Raw genomic sequence first — 23549 nt, forward strand, 5'->3', positions numbered from 1 at the left:
GTACATTAGCACAAAGTGAGATTAAGGAAGATAGATTGTGTTCAGTGATATTGAAATGTTATGCGTCATTGTTTTTTTAACAATTAGAACAGGACTGTACTAAAGTTTTCTTTTATACATGACTTCAACTCAGAAAACATCAACAAATATTTTCATAAAATTATTCAACAGATTAAAGTTGTACATATTTTTCCTTTTAAATCATAGATGTTTGGATCAAAGAAGTTGTAAATAGTGTAGTGTAGTCTAATCTTGAAAAGTAATACCAATATTCGGTGCAGCCCTACATTAGCATCATAGAAAGTTGTAGGGATTTAGTGGATGTGTCTTATGACTTTGTTGGACGTGCTGTGCAGCTTTGCACCTTGTTAAGCAGTTCTTTCTTAAGCACTGATGAAGAAAGTGGACATGTTCTGGGAATTAGGACCGTCTTGTTGCCATCTCACTGCCATCATCAGCATGCCTGGGTGATGTGCTCTGTGCTGTGTCGTGTTTTTAATCTGTTGTATTCGTGGCTGTTCCCTATCATGGTTGTAAATAAAAACAGTTTGAATTATTGTTCCTCCAGCGACAAAAGCAAGAGGAGAACAAAAACGGTAAAGAAATCCTTAGAGCCCAAATGGAACCAGACCTTTATGTATTCACCGGTGCACCGGCGGGAGTTTCGGGAGCGCATGCTGGAGATCACATTGTGGGACCAAGCCAGGGTGAGGGAGGAGGAGAGCGAGTTCCTGGGAGAGGTAAGAAAACCAAAGCTAACCATGTGGGACGCTCACTCAGCTAATCCTCAAGATTGGGGGCAAGCCATTCATGAAGCTCTTGTCCATTAAAAGGCTTTGGTTGTCCAGACCTTGTGAGCTTAGATATTTGACATAACTGTGTAGAAATGCTATGAATAACTAATTGTAACTAACTGTAAGAGCTCTGTGATTACTTTGTGAGTTGCTATCATTTCATAATTGAGAAAATTATGTTCATATGCAACTATTTTGAGCGAAGACATGCTTTATTGTGACCTTAACCCCCCACAGATCCTTATTGAGCTGGAGACAGCACTTCTGGATGATGAGCCACACTGGTACAAGCTACAAACCCACGACGTGTCCTCCATGCCGCTCCCACGTGCCTCCCCCAACACACAGCGCCGGCAGCTCCACGGAGAGAGCCCCACACGACGGCTCCAGAGTACGTTACCCCCTGTCAATCACGCAGTATGTCACACACCTCTAAAGAAGTGTGTTTCAAAAGGCTACTTAAACGTCACATTTAACAAACCCAATTCAACACCAAGTTAAATGAATCACTTGACTTTTACCAAAGACAATACATTATGTTGTCTGTCTACACGCTGACGTAACAAAAATGAATATCTTTGAATATAGTACATTTAGGCTTGATCATGTTTCTAATCTCTAATAATAAGTAATTGGCAAATGTCCTGATTTAAAAGAATACATTGTTTTCTTTAAGCTTGTACAGCAGTTTATGCATATGTTGCCTTTATCATGCATGTCACATCAACCTTATTGCTTCTGCTTTCACAGACAAAGGCTCTTATTCATACAACGCAGGTAAAGGCCCCCTGCTCTCACAGGCTCTCTGCTCTGTAGAGTATCTGAGTGTTTCTCTGTCCCTGACCCTGGTGCTCCTCCCCTTCTCTTCCACAAAGCCTGCATGTACAGGGAGTTCTGCAACCCAAAACCAAATCCTACCAAACCTGATGTTCTAAAAGCACAGGCTGCCAGTCCCAATAGATGTTGATTCTGACCACTTGATTTTCCTCTGTGATGCGCTTGTTTGTTTTTAATGTTGTTGTTGGAACATTTCCCCTTTTAGGAAGAAAAAACCCAATATTTTGGAGCCCTTCCTGCTTGGCTTGTGTTTGTGGATATTAACCCTCCTGTTGTCTTCGGGTGAAATCTGACCGATTTACTACTTTCAACAATCATAACTTTTTTGTTTTACATTAAGGCTTCATGAACACACACACACACACACACACACACACACACACACACACACACTAGATGTGTGCCCCCCCACCCTTATGTGTCTGTTCTTTGTATATGTACTGCAGTGTTTCCTGTGTACCAGCAGTCTGATACAATATGTACAGTTTGAAAGGCTGTTAAGTGAAATGTGGTGGTGATTAATGGTTTTTGTGTTAATGTAATAGCAGTTAAAACAGGACCGGTCAAATTTGACCGCGAACACCAAGGTAAGGGGGGGAAACGAAGACAACAGGAGGGTTGAATGTGAATATGTTGTTGAACTTGTCATGATATACATCGGATAACCGTTCAAAAAGAGCGTTGTATTTCCTTGAGCCAAGCTCCAAAGTATACCATTTGATGCTGTGATCAGATGCTGGTTCACATTCGTTAGGCGACCGTACTGTATGACTGTAGTGTTACTCAGAGCAGCTTCACTGTACTTCTTCTACTGGACACTTACAGCTTGCTTGCCCCCCCCCCCCCCACCAGGATGATTCTCTGGGCCTTAGTGTAAGTGTGAGGTGAAAGAGCTGACAGCTGTACAAAGTCTACAGCCAACTGATATGAGAGCAGCACTGCCAGAGTGCAGCACTTGTCATTTCTGATAAAGCACACTTGTCCAGTTGATTTAAGATGACTGAACATTGAAAGCGATGGGGGGCTTCAGGGAGGGGGTCGTACTTTAAAGAGAGGGGGCAGAGAGGGACGATAAGGTTTCTGGGGAAGATGAAGAAAGATCTGTAACGCCGCATCACTTCTCCCACCCCCATCTTCCAATGTCTTTTGAATCATTCAAAATGCCCCAGATTCAAAATGGAGATCTGCTGTTTTTGTTTTTGTTGAGCAGTACAATGCAGATATATTTTGTTAAAGCTGACACATATTTGAACTCCAAAAGCTCTTGCGTGAACAGTTGTTGTTTTTGTTGGGTGTGGTGACGTGAGTTCATTAGGTGTAACCATTCAATCCAGGGAGGCGTAATCCAAATAAACCCTGCTTCATAAATGACCACGGTGCTAAGAAAGACTTTTCCCTCTTCTCCTGGTTTCTCTTTATCTCATAGGATCCCAACGGATAAGTGACAGTGAGATCTCGGACTATGATTGTGAAGATGGTGTTGGAGTAATAACAGGTAATATATTAAAGTCAGAGTGCATGTGAATTAAAACAATTAAAAGTGATTTAAAATCTGAAACAAAATGACAAAGTCTGGATAAGTAACAAAAGAGTTTTTATATTTAAATCTGATTTTTCACAAGGGAATATTATAATTTAGTTTTTATTTCAAAGTGGAAACCTATTGTAATATTATAATTTGTATACAACACGAAGATCAGTCTACTTGTTTTACATTGTTAGCAACATAGCTACAGCTAGCAGCCTGGCTACCATCACTGTCCAAATCAAGAAACATCTGGCAGAATCCCAGAGCTCTCAGTGCTACGATAAAACACCTGATATTATTCACAAGTAACGTTATGCATGTTTTGATACATTCTGATTTAGCTTAGTCTTAGATCTTTGGCTCCACTGACATCCAAGCACCTTTTGTGGGCACACAATTACTTTGGTTGTTCGGCTACATGAAGATATTTACTTAGTTTAGTTAGCTTTTTTCAATCGCCTCTGAGCAAAAAGCTTTCTGGTAAGCAGTGATGCAGATTATATATGGGGCTTTTATTTTGAAAGGGAGATTGCGAATCTGAGGCCGACGGAGTTAGATCCTGAAAGTGAAGTAACAAGCCGAACGCCCGCGGTGTCATCATTCTACAGTTCATAATGATGAGTTAAAGCTAAATGTTGTCCACCTTAGCCTTACCTCCTACATGCCACCATCTGTCAAATCCTTCCTTGGTCTAAACAGCTAACGATGCTGTTATATATCATACACACCATATTAGCGGTGTGAAATGCTGCAGCCATCATCAGCAGCAGCAGCAGCACCGAGGCAGCGCTGAGATCTAGTTCTGTTCTGCTGTTCTCACCGAGGCTCCAGCAGCACGCCCACGCTGCACATCAGACCAGTAACCAGCCAGAGAGACAAGCAGAAAGAATATTAGAAAATAACTTTCATTTCCACACATGAGATATCAACCTTGAAGGAAATGATCCTGAGATAGGCGGCAACGCATAATGAAAAGTTAGAGGATCGCTTTTACCAAGTCTGTTCTCTCTCAGCTATAACCAGCCTTTTTCTTCTTTGACTTGAAAATCACAGACATGGTGGGGACCTTGTTTGAAGTGAAGCTGTTGGTAAAGTGCAGGAAGGAGATGGCTGCTTTTGCTATTGATATAGCATGTATTATTGTTTCGCATCCCTATAAGCAGATACAGAGAACTCTTTAACATTCTCATCAGCCCCTCACCATGCCAGTCACCTTCATCCTCAGTGAAGGGAATACCCCTTTGCTCAGCTCCGGTGAAACCCCCCTCTCTAAACAGGCTCCAACACATCTCCGTTTACCCCGCAGTATTTGCAATAACTCGGCTGACTGTATTTCCTTTAAATGGGGTAGAATAACTGTCGTCGGTTGCGCTTTATATGTTTCTTATTATCTGGTACATACAGTACACATGTGGATCATTCAATTTGACTAATTCAAAAATGTCTACTCCCCAACTTCCCCAAGTGAAGGTCGTCATTTCCTTACCACTACCTCCACATTTTCCTACCTTTCCCTTCTTTTTTAACTTTTGATTTTTTCTTTCACTCATTTGAATGTGCTATGCACTCTATTGAATATCAATCAACTTTAAAAGTGCTAAGCATTGACCTTAACCGTGGCTGCTAGCCATGTCTGATGATCGGTTAATGAACTCTTTCAAGTTCAACGGACCAATCAGCCCTGCAGAGAAAATTCATTATAATGTTTCTGATTTTTAAAGGCTATTTTCATGTTTAATGCACAGAGTTAACAGTGGATAGAAATTACAACTTCATTGAAACGTAGTCTTTTTAATTTTCCAATATAGACTCAGCAGGTTAGCTTTTAGTGCACATTTTGTAAAGTTTAGTTGTTCCATTACGAATCGGCATCATTAGCTGTTATCATGTTTCATTATCAAATGCTCCAGATTTGGCTTTACCGCCTGCTCAAAGTGAAGAGAATTCATAAGTTGTTAATTAGCAAAGACATTTATGACTGTTGTATTTGTCTTATAATCCACCAGTGCAGTATTTTGTTGGCACTACATGTATATGTATACAGAGCCTTCTGAAAAACTTTCCCCTCCTAATTGTGTCCTGCCTTCCTCTCTCCATCCTTCACAGACTACCGGTCTAATGGCCGAGACTTCCAGAGCTCCACGTTGTCTGTCCCTGATCAGGTGATGTCGTCGAACCACTGCTCCCACTCAGCTGACATTAACCGGGCGCGGTCGCGTTCTCCCAGCGTCCCCCCCCCCTCCAGGTAACTACACTCAGTCCACTACTTAGCTGCATTTCTCGGTGGACACTGGTTTTGTTTTTGTTTACAATTCGTATGTATTTTGTGATATTATTCATGGAAATTCTAGTGTGTGTGTTTATGTAAGATGACCAAACATATATTATATGACATTTAGGTGCTTCTATTATTTTATGTAAACATTTCTATACAAAATGAATGCTTTCTTTATGAGATGTGTAATTTCTTCCACGAAGGGTGACCAGATGAGTACAAATCATTAACAAGTATTACTACTTCATTATTATTACTATTCATATTGGATTTAAGGTTTTTTCCGACTTATATATACACTTTTTATATTTGTTCATATCGTTTATTAACACATTTTGAAAGAGGATCCATTCATTTCCGTTGTCAGGGATCCTTAGGGGTAAGCCATTGTACTGCCTTCCAAATGCTATAACAACCCCTTGTAGTATGCAGTATTTCTTGATTAACCCGAAATGCCTCACGTCAACATGAGGAGATTTCCCACCTGGCCAATAGGGGGCAGAGTGTAAAGAACACGAGGGGTGATCCAGTCTACTTCTGTCACACAGCAGAAGTCTGGACCCCGCCTTTGACCTTAGGCCTTCTCAGTACAGCTCCTCCACTAGAGTGGACCACCACAGTGTGTCTGAAGATAACTACTCTCCTGACAGGTACACACACACTCCAGCTTACACTTGTGCGCAGTAGATGCATGTGCATACGCTGGCATGCATGGAACAAATGCTGACAGGCACAAGTGGGGGCTGATGAGTAAACATGCAGGGAGGTGTGTGTGCACGAAATACGCTCGATGCCATTTGCCTTAAACTCGCTGATATTGTGTGGGTTCTTATATTCCTGCTTTTAAAGGGACAGTTGCCACAAAAATAAAAACACATATGTTCCTCTTACCTGTAGTGCTATATATCAATCTAGATTGTTACGGTGTGGGTTGCAGATATCGACGCTAGAGATGTCTTCCTACTGTTTCTCCTTGTGGTGCCAAAAATACATAGAAACCCTTTGTCCTACTGCATCACAGAGCACAAGGTAGCGTGCCTACACTCAAGCAAGAGGGGTTCTTCTGAGTCAGCTGAGCTACAGTAACGTTACAGCACAGCCAAGGAGGACGCCAGTTTTGTTAACCTCTCTCTGTACCCAGACAAGCTGCTTGTCTTCAGTAGATGCACACTGCTTCCTACCAAGTCTGTGGATTATCTTGAGTTACCGGGTCATAAAATGTACTTCCATTCAATTGGAGATAATGCAGACATGTGTATGGCGGATATCTCCAGCACGTGGCAACATACACCAAAACAATATTGATTCCCTGAAACGTAAAAGGGAACATATATATTTTTGAGTTTTGTGTAAACTGTCCCTTTAATGAACAACTGTGTCCATTCCATTGAAACAAATGTACCATACTATGTTACCTGATACTGATGTGACCAGACCAGTATACACTTCTTTATCAGAAAGGTTGCATCCCAGTTAAGACCAACATGAACCGCACACATGGTAAAGACTGCACTGCATAAGAATATTAATGAACAATAAGGTTGTTCCCTCTTAGATTTAGGCTAAGGTAACATTTGGAGAGTGTCCTACAAAGGCTGTACAACACTGTACATTATTTGCATGTATCTCGCTATGTTTATGGAAAGGTGGTCAAGGCGAAGTGGTCAGTTATCCTCCATCAGCACTTTCTTCCTGTGGGGGTTGGAACATCTAGCTCCAAGAGGCCAATCATCGCCTTGGCACTGCCAGGCCGCAGCTACTTCCCCCCGTCCAATTAACTTTATTTGATATTTCTGAGGCTTGGCCTAAATCAGTGTCAGACACAGGAAATGCACTTATCTAAATTGTCTGGGACAGTGCTCACTTGAGTGTGTTTCAGCTGCTTTAATTAACAGCGTCCAGTTATTTATTGAAAACAGTAGAAAACGACACAGGAAGTGAGTCATGGAGAATTTGGAGCGGCACCAGAACTCAATACAGACACATCTCCTCTGGAATCTGTATCGCTTTTCGTGAGGCAGCTATTTTATTAAATAAGGTTTATTTTGTATTCCTGTATTATCCTACTTGTTGAAATGTTGTGTAAAAGGAAGATATCTCTGTAATGTTCCTGATCAGTCAGTAGAAGTGACACCAAGCAGGTTCAGGGGCCTCAGGACTTCCCTGTTCAGTTCTCCTCCCTGAATGCTGCTGGTGTGCTCGCTGCACTGCTTTCATCTGAGGGTGACATCTTCTCACCATTCAAGCTCTCAGCCTCTCTAATCTTACATGCCGGTTTTCCCCTCTTTGAATCTGTGACATCAACCCTTCCTCCAAGCTTTCTTAGTCTCTTTCTATCTCTCTTGCCTCGGTCTCCTCACCTCTCACTCTGTCTACCTATGATTCTGTCTATCTTGAATCCTCTCTCTCTCTCTGTCTCTCTTTATTCCTCCCTCCTTCCCTCCTCCTCCGCTTCTTCCTCGGCGCCATCTCAGATCCATCTCTGTGTTCTCTCCTCCTTCCATGTGGTTGCAGCCATTTTCTCACCCTACCTCGAAGCAGACATACTCAGCCTATTGATGATCCTCAAAAGGACCCCAGGTAGACTTTTCCTGAGCCTGCATGAAGCCTTGTTTCTGCACCTTTCCACCCCAACACCCTCTCAACTCCCACCTGCATTGAACATATGGCACTGACAGGATGGCATGTTTTCTATGCACTTTTAGATCCTTACTTTAATAATAATAATAATAATACATGGGACTTTTATAGCGCTTTTCATGAAACTGAAAGACGCTTTGACAGAGAATTAAGAAGAGAGAAAAAAGACAAGAGAAAACAAAAAAAATATAGATGAAAAAGAAATACAAAAAGAGATAAACAAAACAGAAAATAGGGGGAATAGTGACACTAAGCCTAACTACCCAACTTGTTCGTACTCCCAACTTAATAGTGACAAAAAAGTGACTCTTACTTCGTGTCCCTTTGTCCCTCATGCATTGGTTGCATGTTTAGACAATCAGAACAACAGAGGTGGTATGAAGAGTGTGACATTCTGCTTAGATCTGAGATCAAACAACGATGGATGTTAAATGTGGTTATTTGAAACCATGATCTCTATTAAGCCTAACCATGAAGTTGTGTTGCTTAACCTAATCAAGTTCATCTAAAAAGCCGAAAAACCTACATTGGAAGTTTATTTTTCGAATCAAATGCGAGAGGGGTACCTACAGTAAAGGCCCATAGCTAAAACGTTGGGAGTGAGTATGTATTGAACTAAGTTAGCGAGGTTAGCATCGCACAGTATGTTTTGGATGCATTAAAGAGGCTACTTCACATGGCCATTGTCAGTGCCATCGGTGTTATGGTGGGTCAAGCATTTTGAACATGAACTGTGTACATAATGTGTATTACTTTTCGGTGATACAGAACATGGAGAAAATGATTGACCATACACTTAATCCATCCAGTGTAAGCATTGCTTCTTTTCTCTTTTCATCAACTCAGTCATAAACATTCCTTTCATTTTCTCAAAATGTGTCACGTGTGATTCCTCGATGAGCAAATAGAGTGACAATTGCAATTCTGAAAATGAATAAGTGATCTATGGTTTGAAGTTTTGTCCAGCAGAGGTTGTTCATTCACAGTATAGATGTGTAGGTTAGCCTTCAGTTTATCAACACTGTGGATCTGTGGGATAAGTGTTAGTTCAGATGGAGACCCTGTCATGGGAATACCTTATACCTACAGTCTATAGGGGACTGCAAAAGCTGTTGTCCAAGGTTTCTTCCTTTGCAGCTTATTGTTTTTATTTGTTTTCCCTTTTCTCTGGAGAATAAATCCATGCTGACCAGTTGTGATATTTTTCCGCCAGCCGCAACCATCGCGTGTACCCTATCTGCCGAGAGGAAGCAGTCAGGTTACTGCGTTCCACTAGGATGGCCCGCGCCCATTCAGAGGGCGCCTATTCCTCGGACTATGACTACGAGAGGTATTGACATGCACGGCTGCTGCGTCTGTGCATCCGCCATGTTGTGGTCTCCTCAAATTGTCCCCCGTCCGTCTTTAATTTATCTGTGATCGTACTTGTGATGACGGAAAATGATATCCTGTCTGATATCGGTTTTGTGAAAGTGTCATCACAGCTCTGACGTTGTGTAGATGTCAAATAATAATACACAACTGCCTCTGGATGCTGAGGCTGAGCTATGTCTGTTGTCGAGGCCAGCTCTATGTATACTGGTTGTTAGGGCTGGCCTGCACATGACTGTGTCTTTGTTGATGTCCTTGTTTATCTTTGGTGTCATGTACATTATGCCAACAGCAGAATGTTGCTCAGTGGTGTGTGTGAATTGTAGTGTTGTCCTTTTGTTTACATGCTGTTGGTTGCTGCTTGTTGCTCGCCATACAATGGCATCTATGATGCATTGCTCTGGGCTGCACAGTAGCTTTGTAAAGTCTCCGTTTGGCCTTGGCTTCTTGTGTCTGGCCAAAATGGGCTGCCAGGCCGTTTGAGGCACCCACAGAAAGGCCTGCTGACACCCATCCATCCCCAGGACCCACGCCAGCGTCCTGATGCACCAATAACAAGAAATAACTCACATCACCCCCTTTCCAGAGAAACCTTAAATGACTCCACTTTTCTCTGTCTTCAATCTTTCACCCTCTGCCACCTGGCTTTCAGTCAGGAATACTGTGACGTGTGTGCCACCCCCCCCCCCCCCCCCTCCAGGAGGGAAAAAGTGATGAGTCCTCAGAAACCAGCCCGAGAGCCTGACTGACTTTATTAAAGTGTCACAAAGTTTCCCTGAGGCCCAGCTTGGCTCGAGTACAGGCTCAGCCTACAGCCTAGATAGCCATTAACAAGAGCCCTCCCTCTTCTTTTCTCTCCCCCTCTCTGCACTTGTTCTGAAACGACAGAGATAGTAGCTCGCCTCCCAGGGATCCACAGAGGAATAGAGTAGATTTCCCTCCTTTCTTCATACAGATACTGTTTGCTCCTGTCTGCAGCCACGCAGAGTAAAAGCAACGCTGAGAAAAGAAATGAGGGCAGAATAAAGTTACAAAAGGAAAAGAAATGGAGAGCATTAGTGGAGTCTGAGCCTGTTGGCAACTTGTGTCTTAGTTTAGGTGATATCCCTCCAGAACACGAGCAAATGGTTGTCATGGTTCTGTTGTTTAAGTGCATGGCCCCGGAGTGTACCTTGAGTGGGACAGAGCCCGCCGCTCACACACATTCAAACAGCAGCTTTTTGAAGTACACACAAATAATGTTTTGAATCCAGTGCCACCCCGAAGCGCAGTATGTGAATGTCATGGTTATATTCATCAAATTCCACCCAATGAGAAGCTTGATTACTGCATCTACTACCATCACTGCTAAAACATGAAGGTAATGAGTGTTAAAGGCTTCCTTCGGTCACTGAAGGAGGAGCCTTTGTTTTGCTTTGAGACAAAAAGGACATCTCTACTGGACAATGTTTCATACTGCAAAGGCTATCGGCACGACAAGACTGTGACATGGTAGAATTCAAAATTAATCAAATAGTTAAAAGGAATCAGAAGCAAACGTTTTATCCCACACTATCAGACATAAAGGTCATTATTTAGGACAAATGTGTTGGTGTCTGTTAGCCTTTTGTCTGCAGCTACCAGCTGTTTGTAGAAGGCTATGCTATGCTTTAGAATACATATAGTCAAATGGTTTAGCTTAAAACCGTTACATTACAATTACAGATACACAGACATGCATGATCTTAACCTCCAAAGTTGAATATTTCCTTTTTTGTATTATTTATTTTATTTGAGAAGTGTATTGTGGTTCTATAAAAATGTTCTTTCATCTTATTTTCTCTCTGTTAAGGTTCAACAATATCCATGTACACTATCAATGATTTTGACTGGTTGAGAAACCTCGCCTGCTTTTTCCCTCCAGCTCTAAGGATTAACAACCTTCATCCTCCCTGTGCCACAAATACCAGTTATAACTAGCCAAATGTGATGTCCAGATACAACTCACTATTCCTCACATTTCACTCTAAACACATCCACACTCAGCCACCACGTAGAGACAGCACAAGCTCCTGCACCACCTCACACTGTATTCACCACACACGATCAACTTTGCTGTTTTCTGTTCACTAAGATTTGCCAATTCACTTAAACCACCAAATCTGTATTTGCACTTGTTTTAGTCAACTTTCTGCAAACAATATGCAAACACTATATACTGGACATTAAGGAAGCAGTTAACAAAACCAGCTGGAGGCTTTACTAACATGATTCAAACATGATATCAATCAGAGATCTGCTCATGGATGCTTTGTTAGTCCATGAGAGTGAACATCAAGTCAACTGTAGATGCATTTCAAAACAGTGCAGTCACAGTGAAATGTATCCCTAACTGAAGCACATGATGTTCATTCGGATTGCCTGCCCAGGTAGATAATGGGATCTGTAGCAAAGGGGTTCAAACAAGCAAAGTAACAGGTTTGTTACTCTCACACATACAGACGTTTTGAGGATGGAGCAAATGTCTTTGCTTCCGAACCCTGCCAAACATACGGTCCCGGCCCTGCTGGGGCCCCCACTGAGTGCCTGCCTATCTCTCAATAACCTCTGTAGGAACCACGGAGCCATGGATAGACACGAGTATCACAGCAGGTCCCGCTCTGCAGACCAGCGGCCCTCTATAGAGCGCCCCACGTCCCGCTCGCGCTCCACTGAACGCCCCCACGACTCTTCGCTCATGAGGTCCATGCCGTCCCTGCCATCTGGGAGGTCCGCCCCCCCCTCACCTGCCTTGACGAGGTGTGACCCAGATCGGAGACGCTAACCATCTTAGCACATTAGCAGGCTGGAGTTTTAGTCCTACAATCATTTCCCTGAGGCACAGCCACTCTGGAGGGAGAGATAATTTAAACATTAGCTTCAAATATTGTATAGTGGACCAAAAACACACGGTTACATTATTAGACTAAAGCCAGGTGAATATGCAATACATACAATACATCATTTTTTCCCTATGTTAGTTAGGGCCATCCGTAAGAGATTGTTAAGGGGTATTTACATTTCAAATTGCAAAAGAACAAAAACATGGCCGTTTCAGATTTAGTTTGAATGTTAAAAATCGAATATCTAAAACAGGATAACATCCGTAGGGTATGAACTACAGGTGGGTGATTACACCAAATTGGCCTAGGGAAATTAACATTTTATATTGAATAAAGGATTGAAGCAGTGCTGAGACTTTAATATGTGGAGGTGGGGAACATACTGTAAATACACTCCAAGTTAGTTAACCTCGCTACTAGTCCAGCTACCTATCTTATCCAGATATCATCATAGCAGGGTATTTAGTAAAGCTTGTTAGCCTGCTTAGACATCTGTCTACAGTCAAATCTTAAAGTAGTCATTCTCTTGTATTCGTAAACATTGACACTTGTTTTTTCTTGTTAACAATTCGGGTAACAGCAAAACAATCTCTGGTTTTCTCAATCCAACACTGAGTTTAAATAAATCAAAATAGTTATGTCTGCCCCCAGAGCAGCTTCACCTCTTCTAAATGCTTGCATCACTAGCACCATTTTAGAACTCCATTAGTAAGACCCTATCCCATGAGCCCCTCCCCCAGCCTGACTAACTTTACTCCCACTGCAACATTACTTCCACCCTCCCAATACCCTGCTTACCCCTCCACCTCACCTCACCCCACCCACGACTACCCCTCCACCACCCTTTCTAGACACTTTCTGTTTTGTCCCCTGAAAGCACCGGTGCTGTATTTTCTTTACACATGTTCCAGGCACGACTACCCTGACACCGTAGACGGCGTGCTGTTTTCTTTAATTTGGTGCACACTGCTCATACGCTTGCGTGAGTATAGCAGTGATGGGCCAACATTATACTTTGATTTCATTACTAACATCAACCGATGCCGTTTGATCCTGTGATGGCATTCTGTTTCCGTTCTTCTTTTTGTTTTGAGTTGAAAGCCTTTCGGGGACAGTCTGAACGCATGGTCGCACTGGTCTGCTGTTCCTGCATTGAACTCTTTTCTCCTTGCAGCTTGATGACTCGACTGCACATGCGATTCAAACCTGGCATCTTTCTTTTTTTTTTTTTATTGCAGCTCAGTTACCTACTGTTGATGTATCCCTCCACTCCCATGCCATGTGCCAAACATCATTGCTGTGTGCATTGGTTTTATATCCAGGACCCTCTGTAGATGTAAAGTCATCTTTACAAGTTACTGTAAATGTTAATGTGAAACAAAACTGTTTTCATGGAGCTGTATACCCACTATTAGTTATTTCAATTCAATTACGATCTTACTACTTGCTTTTACTGATTACCCCCAGTTAAGCGTCAAAATGACATACATAAAAACAAGTCAATATAATATTACATATTAGGCTTTATGCTAAATTAAATAACTGCTTCTAATCAGTCTCCCATCATACTACTTTAATCCCTTTTTTGGTTACTCCTTTACTTTGTCTCAAACTGATGTGGGTGCGACGCGGCTCGGCCCTGCATCCACCATCAGAACTTGTCTTAATGATTTTCTCTCACCCCATTGTCCACCACTGTTTGTCACGTAGGGCGCATCCTCGTAGTGGATCAGTCCAGACCAGTCCCAACAGCACCCCCATGTCCAGTAGAAGAGGACGGCAACTCCCACAGCTCCCACCCACGGGGAAAGAGAGAAGTAAGTCACCTGGTTTTATTTCTTTCTGGATCACGGGGTTACTGTCGCTGAAGAAACGTACAGACAGGTCTATCAGTGCGGTGGTGTGTCTCTGGTTCGTGCCTCATTATGATATAGATTGATACTTTTTCATTGGGATTGAGGAGGAGGAAAGATGTTGGTTTGCTGTTGGAATCTTTCATTATAGGCTATAGATCATATGTCATATGCAAGGATACTTACCATCCATAACATCTCGACTCGGTTCCTTTTCCATTTCTCTCTCAGAAGATGGAGACGAAGGAACAGAGCCTTGTGAAGGTCTGTACCTGAATGTACGGGTTTAGTCCTTCAGTGTGTCCTCACTCTGAAGGCCAAAACCCTGTCTGCAACGGTGGGAGGCGGTTTACTGAGCACTCCCTCTGCTGCAGCTGTGTGTGTGTGTGTTGCTCCATCCTGTAGTCTAGCTTTGCTTCCCTGGTTCCTTGTTTTGAGTGTATTTGTCTGGGAGTAATTGAATTTAAACTGTGGTGACGGTTTCTGACATCTTGAAAGTGACATTTGAAGTCTCATTTGTTCCTCAGCACTCCTTTGACAAACGTTACATGTCGTAGCTTCTTGTGACATGAGACCGCGTGTGTTTGAATCAGCCAAAGAGGAATTTGAGGGAATGCCATGGGGTCAAAAACAGAGAGAGGAGAAGAAAGCGTCTGCAGTTCTGGAGAAGTTGTCATTGCACTCGCAGAACTCTTTCATCACTGTCAGAGTCCATGAGGGCTTCCCTGTCTCTTCTGTACAGCGGCCAACACGCCTGTCTCTCTCTCTCTCTCTCTCCGTCCTCCTGACTCTCAGTCCCGCCTCTTTTCTGTATCTGTGCCGGGATCAGAATCAAGCTCTCTCTCTCTCTCTGTCTGGACCTCTCTGTCGCTTCTTCACTCTTGCCCCAATTTCCTTGTTGCTCTTTGTCAGGGACTTTATCCCTCCTCTCTCCTTTCCTTCTTTGTGTTTGTATCTCTTTCCCTCTCTCTGCTCTAGCTCTCAAAACAGTGACAGTGTGTGGGCAGTGGGGGGAGGTATTGATCTGACCTTGTGCTGTAGCTCCCACAGAGCCGTATGGCACTCAGCTTATGTAACGCTAATGTCTGGTGTGTGTGTGTGTGTGTGTGTGTGTGTGTGTGTGTGTGTGTGTGTGTGTGTGTGTGTGTGTGTGTGTGTGTGTGTGTGTGTGTGTGTGTGTGTGTGTGTGTGTGTGTGTGTGTGTGTGTGTGTGTGTGTGTGTGTGTGTGTGATCCGGGTTATGGCTGCTTACAGAGAAGAGCTGTGCTGTTGATAGAGCTGGTATTGTTTTGCCTTGTTGCTGTGCTCCAGAGTTGTTTCGTACCTCATACCTAACTGTCTCGTTTAATATCTGTTCGCTTGTGGCATCTCCAAAGACGGAGCAGGGGAGGAGTGTGTGGCACCTCAACCCCAAAACGGTGGCCCAGGTGTGTTTAAACAGCCTTTAAACCAATGTGTTTTCCTTATTATTTAAAAATGTTTTATTCGGAATGGATATGTTATAAGCTTAAGATATTTTAAGAGTCAGGAGCTTGTTTTGTTTCTGGATGAGAGTAAGGTACAGCATGTGTTGAAGCGCAGTACATTCATCCACAAGCTTGAATGAACGGCCCGACTGTTGGCAGGAGCTGGAGTTCCCCACAGTTTCCACTTCCTACTTTCCCATCTGTTTATGTGGCGCGCTCCTGTCCTCTGACTGCGTGGCACGGCTGTATTACTCAACACTGCCTGACTGAGTGGATGCTAAAAACAAAGTGGTTTCTAAAAAGACACATTTTCAAGTTGAAGTGAAACTAGTGACTCTGACGAGTGATACTCTGCAGGCTAAATGCTGCTAAAGGAAGGTGTTTGGGTTGCATACAAACATTGCACCATGCCATTAACCACACCTTGTACTACATTAATAACACAAAATCTCATCCCATGTTTGCGTAATAGGCTATTCACTATTACATCTTTTTTTGGACAATTTGGAATACCGTAAAGCAGGGGTGTCAAACTCAATTTCACCACGGGCCACATCAGCATTGTGGTTGCACTTAAAGGGCCGGTTGTAACTTTAAGACTATATAAAAATGCATATATAAATATGTTATATATATATAAAATAATGTTATTGCCTCTGCATTGGATTATTATCGGACAGGGTAATAACTTCATAATTAACTACGTCTGAAAGCAGAAGTCTAGGGGAAATAATTGCAAGTCTCTTCAGTGAGCATGTCACAAAATGATTTAAAAAGAAAAAAAGTGAAATCTTGAAATAAAAAAAGTCTAATTCTGAGAAAAAAGTCAAATGAGAGATGCATTGTGGGACATGTAGTTTGTGTGCTTCTGTAAATCAGCCTGTAACCGTTCTTTGCAAGCAATTGTGGGGCCGCATAAAATGAAGTCGCGGGCCGGATTTGGCCCCCGGGCCTTGAGTTTGACACCCCTGCCGTAAAGAGTCATTTATTCCCAAAGATTCACATCATCTTAAGGGCAGACATAAGTACCAACAACAAAAGCACTTTTGTTTCTCATTCATGGCTTAAACCAAAACTGATCCCAGACTGAAACGTGGAAGATAAGTTGATAACCAAATCACGATGACAGGCCTCAGTGAGCACGTTGTGTGTTTCTGTGTGAGTCTGTGGATGCATGTGCACTTGTGCTTGAGCACATACAGTACAAGATGCCATATGAATGTGACTTACGGCACCAGTGTAGGGTTTCAGAGCGCCACCATTTCACGAGCCCCCATCTGTCCCTCCACTAGCAGCAGACTGCGAGGAAAAACCCCAGGGCCCGCCAGTAAACGGGAGGAAAGGCAAGTCCTCTGAACAGTGTGACGGCGTGACTTTGCTGTGTCGGCTTTCTCGATCAACAATCACAACAACTCATGTGTGACATTCACTAGCATCTGTGGTTCTCCACTTCTCTTGGTGGCTCTTCCCCGCTTGTTTGCTAAAGCCCATTGATGTAGTCAAAGTTCCCTTTTTTCCATTTCCACTACTATATCCCCTGAGTGTGGTGAGTTGCTTCTGAGCTGATTTGCTGTGATGATGAGGAGTTGTGTGCAGCTGAATCTGATGTTAACGTGTACAGAGTGCTGTCGCTGTGATCTCTGTGGCTCTGTCCCGCTCCGGCCATAATCTGCCCTTAACTTTGATAGATATTCATTTTGCTCAACTCCACCTCACAAAGGAAGGGCTCTCGGTCGCCATTGTGACATCGCCAATTATTTTTGATTAATTTGATTATTGGACACTGTACAATACTGCCTTAAGCAGTTTCAGTCATTCAGAACTTGTGCAATTCTTTAATTAATCACTACACTTATGAATTAATGGCAGTTTTTCCAGAATTCTGTGCATTTCCCTTTTAAGCTTTCGAGAGGTATTGCCGGGTCTAATTTAGAACCTCATAGGCTGTTACCTCCGCTGGCCAGCAGATGGAGCAAAACTCATTATCTTTGACGAGGAGCTGTCCATGATCTCAGTTCTGAACTGGCAAAGAGGTTTTTTTCTGTTACCAATCCTTACATAGCCCTTTGTTGTAACTATAAAATATCATTTAAAAGGATTTATGTTCATTTTACGTTATGTTTTTTATTGTCCATGATTCTACACACCTATGATAATCCAAGATCCATTAGGTTCCTGTAGCGTTCAATCCAATGTGTGTGTGTGTGTGTATCTGAATGTGTGTCTTGCTGTAGAAGTGACTTGGGAGGACCAGCAGCGGGGGCTGAATGGCTGTCTGTCCGATGGAGGGACACAGCCACACCCCTCCCTCACTGACCCAGGTTGGTTGGTTGGTCGTGGTGTGAACTCCGACACTTTGATGGAGTATTTTCTCACAATTGATCACATGAGTCCATGAATACTAACAGCTTTCTTCAATGTCCCTAAAACGTCTTGAGAGTGGCTTCAAATGGAGTGTTAATCAAGAGGGAGATTTTTCATGCAAACAGTGTTCACTGTGGAGCAATAAACGATAATCAGTTTCCCCTTCATTCAGTAATTCATTCATGGACTCAAAGACATTTCTGAACAATATTCTACCAAAGTCATGTGTCATTGAAGAGCTTTTCTGCACTGTCCTTCACGGTTTGTGTGGACTCTTATCAGCAGCCTCACTAAAGCCGACCTGGACCATGAAGAGTAGAAGCTGGGTGTTCAAATGCTGGCCCAGCAGAATGATGCTGAATGTGAGGTTGCCCAGGTCAGCCTCTGAGTGATGTCCTTCTGCTTTCCTGTCTTTGTGTGGATTTGCAGTGCAGCAAGCATGGAGCTGATGTTTCTGTCGACACACATTTGTGAAAAGCACAGCATATTTCCGTAGTCTTGAAACAGTGGTCATACTTCATTAATAAAGTACATTTTGATAAGATGGCATGTGTTGCTAAGGTAATGACACTATTGGTTCCTTGAGGTACTGTGTTTTGCTGTATTAGTTAATGTGCTTGTTCCTATCTGTTTTGTTACAGTGTAACAGCTTTGCTGAGAAATGTGGCTTTAAATAATGGCGCTCCGACATGGCCGTAAAGCCTTTTCCTCCTACTGACTGATACCATGAACATCCAGCTAGCGTTGGCTTAGTTGTTCTGCCTTGTATTCTCTCAGCTCTCCCCTTCTCCTCTGTGTTTTTCTGTCTCTTATTAAAATCTGGTAACACTTTATATTAAGGTACACACATTCACCATCAACTAGTTGTTAATTACCATGCATATTAGCAGTATATTGGCTTTTTATTAGTCATTATAAAACACTTATTAATGCCTTATTCTACAAGTAATAGGCCATTAGTTGAGAGGTTTTCCTCAATAACCCTCTAATTAGTGCTTATTTATTGCAATTAAGGAAGTTGTTGTACATGAGTTTTGGTCTTAATATGCTCTGCTCAATATGGGCCTAATAAGGCAGCAGTACCACAAGAAAAGTAATTCTCCCATAATAACACTTAACAAGACATGAAACTAAGTGTTAATTGTGTCTAAATAACAGAAAATTAAGTATTTCTATCTAAGAATAGGTTTTGGGGTATTGACAGTTCAGCTACCAAGGTGATATTGACCTGTATGTTTCATATTTGCACATTTATATTTTTGTAAAATTTGCACTGAAGGTTAGACAGGAAACCGGGTACAGGAAGTAGGAGAAAGTGAACTGAATAGAGGAGAATGGTCTAGCTGCGGCCGCGGCCAGTACACGGCGGTGTCACTACCCGATCCGTCCCCCTGCCCGATCGGTACTGCGCATGTGCGAGATGGTCCGGAAGTCCGGACGGCAACACAAGATGGACACTTGACACAGTGGCTTTTAGCAAAGCTCAAAAAGAAAAACCGAGAGAGATGAGTTATTGTTATTACAACGTGACTTCACTATTATTTAACAACTCTTTTTATTGGGTTCTTTTATTTGGGGTTAAGTACATTGTCAGAATAAGTGAGAAATGGATTTAACTTCTGTTAGACAGCTATCATACTGCATACATTTACTGTGAATGTGTGCAAACATGTATGCATATGCTGTCTAACAGAAGTTAAATCCATTTCTCACTTATTCTGACAATGTACTTAACCCCAAATAAAAGAACCCAATAAAAAGAGTTGTTAAATAATAGTGAAGTCACGTTGTAATAACAATAACTCATCTCTCTCGGTTTTTCTTTTTGAGCTTTGCTAAAAGCCACTGTGTCAAGTGTCCATCTGGGTTGCCGTCCGGAGTTGTCCAATATGGCGGACCATCCATGGCAGTACCGATCGGGCAGGGGGAGTGGGTAGTGACAGGCTACACATGGTACACGACACGCCCACCTGACACGACACTACGGTGGCTGAGAAGGGTCTAGCTGCGCGGACAGTGGAGGTTGAACCAAGTAGGATAATTTTTTCAAAACTAAATAAACTACCCAGTGTGAACGTTCCCGGGTAGCAGTTCTCTTCCCTCCCCCCCATCCTAACCCTAACCACTCCCTACCTTTTTACCTAATCCTAATCTTCCTTCCTCCCTCCTAAACCCCAAAACCTCTCCTACTGTAAGAAATTAAAATCAATGTTTATACTACATGGGCTGTATGATGTAAATCTCGTCAATTCGCTTTTAACGGTGGTGCCTCTCAGCCACAGTAGTATCGTGTCAGGTGGGCGTGTCGTGTACCATCGTGTACCGCCGTGTACTGGCCGCGGCCGCAGCTAGACCATATTGGAATAGAGTGCAACAGTGCTAAAACCCGGAAGTAAACTCCTTCCGGTTCCTTCGACAAAAAAGCAATTTCTCCATAGGATTTTGGAAAATAGCTGGAAATAAGGTCTGTGGTTGAGACACATTTAAGAGACGGATCACGTTTTGTTCCGTCGGATAATATCCACATGTCTGCCCTACTTTTATAATTTTCTAATCGTAAATGTAATCGCCAGAAGCAAAATGCTAACGTTATGCTATAAAGGAACTACAGCAGGGTCGCTGCTTCAACTTCACGCCAACTTTTGTTAAAAATACAGATTCGAAATGGTACAAGTTGAAGCGTTTGTTTGAACACTTTGCAGGAGGCAGGTACTTGCTTTCAAGCAGAACGCGGGGGAAAACAAACAAACTTAGCCGGAGAGTTTACGTGTTCGGTGTAATGACGTACAACGGCCTCGACAATGTCTGCAGTCCTATTCAGCCACTTGTTAACAACCATCGTTTTTCAGACACGTAAACTCTTCAGAAATCACCAGCGAGGTCACTGCTGATGTATTTAATGTCGTAGAACAAAACGTGATCCGTCTCTTCAATGTGTCTCAACCACAGACCTTATTTCCAGCTATTTTCCAAAACCCTATGGAGAGATTGCATTGCTTTTTGGCGAAGGAACTGGAAGTGGTAAAAATGCTAACTTACTTCCGGGTTTTAGGACGCGTCACTGTGGCACTGACTCTATAGCATGGCAGTAGACTACTTAATGTTCCCTATGCAACCTGAATAGTAAAAGGGTCAAGTCAGAGAAAGCAATGACTGTAAGTGTAAGCCTTACACTTACACTGTAAGGATTAGTAACATGTATTGGCCGTGTCTCAATTCAGGGGCTGCACCCTTCGGAGGCTGCATGTAGACCGCATACGTCACTTCCGCCAAAAAAAAAGGCTGTCCCAAAATAAAGACGAGACTCTTCCGAATGCGGCCCACGAACGGCCTTACTTGCAATAAATGAGAACTAATTAGAGTGTTATTGAGGAAAAACTCTCAACTAATGTCCTATTACTTGTAGAATATGGTCTTGTAGAATAAGGCATTAATAAGCGTTTTATAATGACTACTAAAGAGCCAATATACTGCTAATATGCATGGTAATGAACAACCAGTTGATGGTGAATGTGTGTACCTTAATATAAAGTGTTACCTAAAATCCTTGCTTCTCTTCTGTTTTCTTTTTCTTCCTCTTTCTTCCATATTTTCTCAACCTATAAGTATCTTGGACTCAGAATGATTGTCTTTTCCAGCTTGTTGCTTAGCATTTACTGGTAGCCATGGTAGCCTTGTGTTATTTGCAAAAGTTCAACCCGAGGATCATTTCTATTTAATCGTTCTACCCATGGAAAAATGTTGTGGACTTCTACTTGTTATTGTTCCTATATTGATAACCATTGTTGGACTCCGAATACTTTGTGATTCAGAGGCCATTGCAGTAGATATCAGATGTTACTACCATGCAGTATTCATCCACAGACCACAGGAGTCTTGTTCTCACTGACTCACTCCCATCTCCTTCTCAATGCCTCGCTCTCTTTCCTGATGACCTACATCAGGGGTGTCAAACTCAATTTCAACTCGGGCCACATTAACATCATGGTTGCACTCAAAGGGCCGGTTTTATATATAAGACTATATAAGAATAAATATATAAATATTTAATATTAAATAATGTATTATATTACATTATTGCCTCTGCATTGGTTTATTATCGGATAGGGTAATAACTTCATAATTAACTACGTCTGAAAGCAGAAGTCTGGGCAAACAATTGCAAGTCTCTTCAGTGCGCATGTCACAAAATGATTTCAAAAGAAAAGCCAAATTCTGGAAAAACAAAAACAAAAAAAGTGACATTTTGGAAAAAAAGTAACATTTTGAAAAAAAAAGTGCATTGAGATGCATTGTGGGACATGTAGTTTATGGGCAATGTGCTTCTGTCAAGCGGCATGTAACCGTATAATAAACTTATTATATTATTTGCAAGCTCTTGTGGGGCCACATGAAATGAAGTCGCGGGCCGGATTTGGCCCCCGGGCCTTGAGTTTGACACCCCTGACCTACATGATGCTGCTGAAGTATCATTTTGATCTTGATTATCATTTGACTCTCTAATGAGATGATGTTAGCGTCCACAAAGAGATGAAAGATGCAGATGTCTCTCATTGTCTTTTTATTCATGTGACACTTCATTATTCACCCTAATGGAGTACTAATTGAACTAGATGCAAGTCCCGTGTAAGGGGGTATGACAATGAGGTCTGATCAGAGTGGGACTTGTTTTAGCTGTCACTGTTCGTCCTGTAAGATTGTTGTGTCACCCTTGTTGTGTCACCTAAAGTGAATAATAATCATTTCTGGATATCACAAGAAAAAGACTGAAGACAGGAGATTACAACTAGAGTGTTTAATTGCAAGAAAACCACAGTCATCGACTACAATGTCTTTACATGATCACAGATATAGTTTAATCTTACATTATTCCCGTATTCTGTCTGGTTCTGCTCTTTGGACAATATCCGTCCTTATTATTTTATTTAGTTTATATAATCATACTCCTTAGCTCTATGCAGCTGGGGTCAACTTGGTCTAGGGTTGCCATGGTTTCACTGTTCTTAGAAATCAAGAGGTGGCTTCAGTTCATTTTGAAGATGTGGTCGACGACCCGCGGGGCCTGCTTAGAGAAATATATCAGGACATATGGTGTTAGTTGTTTTCTGTGAATGTGGGCGGAGCTTACATGTCACGAGCAACACATGTGTATCTGACAACCCTAAAATGGGTCGTAAATGATGCTTTATATTGGACTTACTTTCGTTTAAAAAAAAAATGGAATGACCTGTTTGAGTTCATTTGCCTTTCTTTTTCATATCCTGCAATGTCACTGATTCGCACAATGCCATGTCGGTGCTGGAACGATACGCAGTTACAGACGCCAACGCAAACCCACCACGTGAGGTCATGAAGCCATAAGGGGTTGCAAACACAGGGTCCCAGCATGCTGAGCAGAAGGGTGGAAGGACATGGATATGATGAGTGTGTAGTGTGATTGTGTGTTTGTGTCGGGTTACACTGGTACTTTTATCAATGTTCAGATGTTATGAAGCACCTTGTTCGGTAGTCGGCTCTCTCTTTCGTGCGCTCGCTGCTCTGTGCTTCAGATTGTGTGTTT

General features: G+C 42.4%; 1 protein-coding gene across 1 annotated transcript in view; it reads left to right on the plus strand.

Moving 5' to 3' along the window:
• The window catches only part of rims2a (regulating synaptic membrane exocytosis 2a), a 156829-nt gene that overhangs the window by 97818 nt on the left and 35462 nt on the right, over positions 1–23549 (plus strand). The window contains exons 16-24 of the mRNA XM_071205816.1: positions 569–740; positions 1032–1185; positions 1545–1571; positions 3058–3126; positions 5266–5404; positions 5983–6084; positions 9288–9404; positions 12038–12223; positions 14017–14123. Coding sequence (XP_071061917.1) covers positions 569–740; positions 1032–1185; positions 1545–1571; positions 3058–3126; positions 5266–5404; positions 5983–6084; positions 9288–9404; positions 12038–12223; positions 14017–14123 — 1073 coding nt within the window. The remainder of the gene's footprint in view (positions 1–568; positions 741–1031; positions 1186–1544; positions 1572–3057; positions 3127–5265; positions 5405–5982; positions 6085–9287; positions 9405–12037; positions 12224–14016; positions 14124–23549) is intronic.

Source organism: Pseudochaenichthys georgianus, chromosome 16 (assembly GCF_902827115.2).
Source record: "Pseudochaenichthys georgianus chromosome 16, fPseGeo1.2, whole genome shotgun sequence".
Taxonomy (NCBI): Eukaryota; Metazoa; Chordata; class Actinopteri; order Perciformes; family Channichthyidae; genus Pseudochaenichthys; species Pseudochaenichthys georgianus.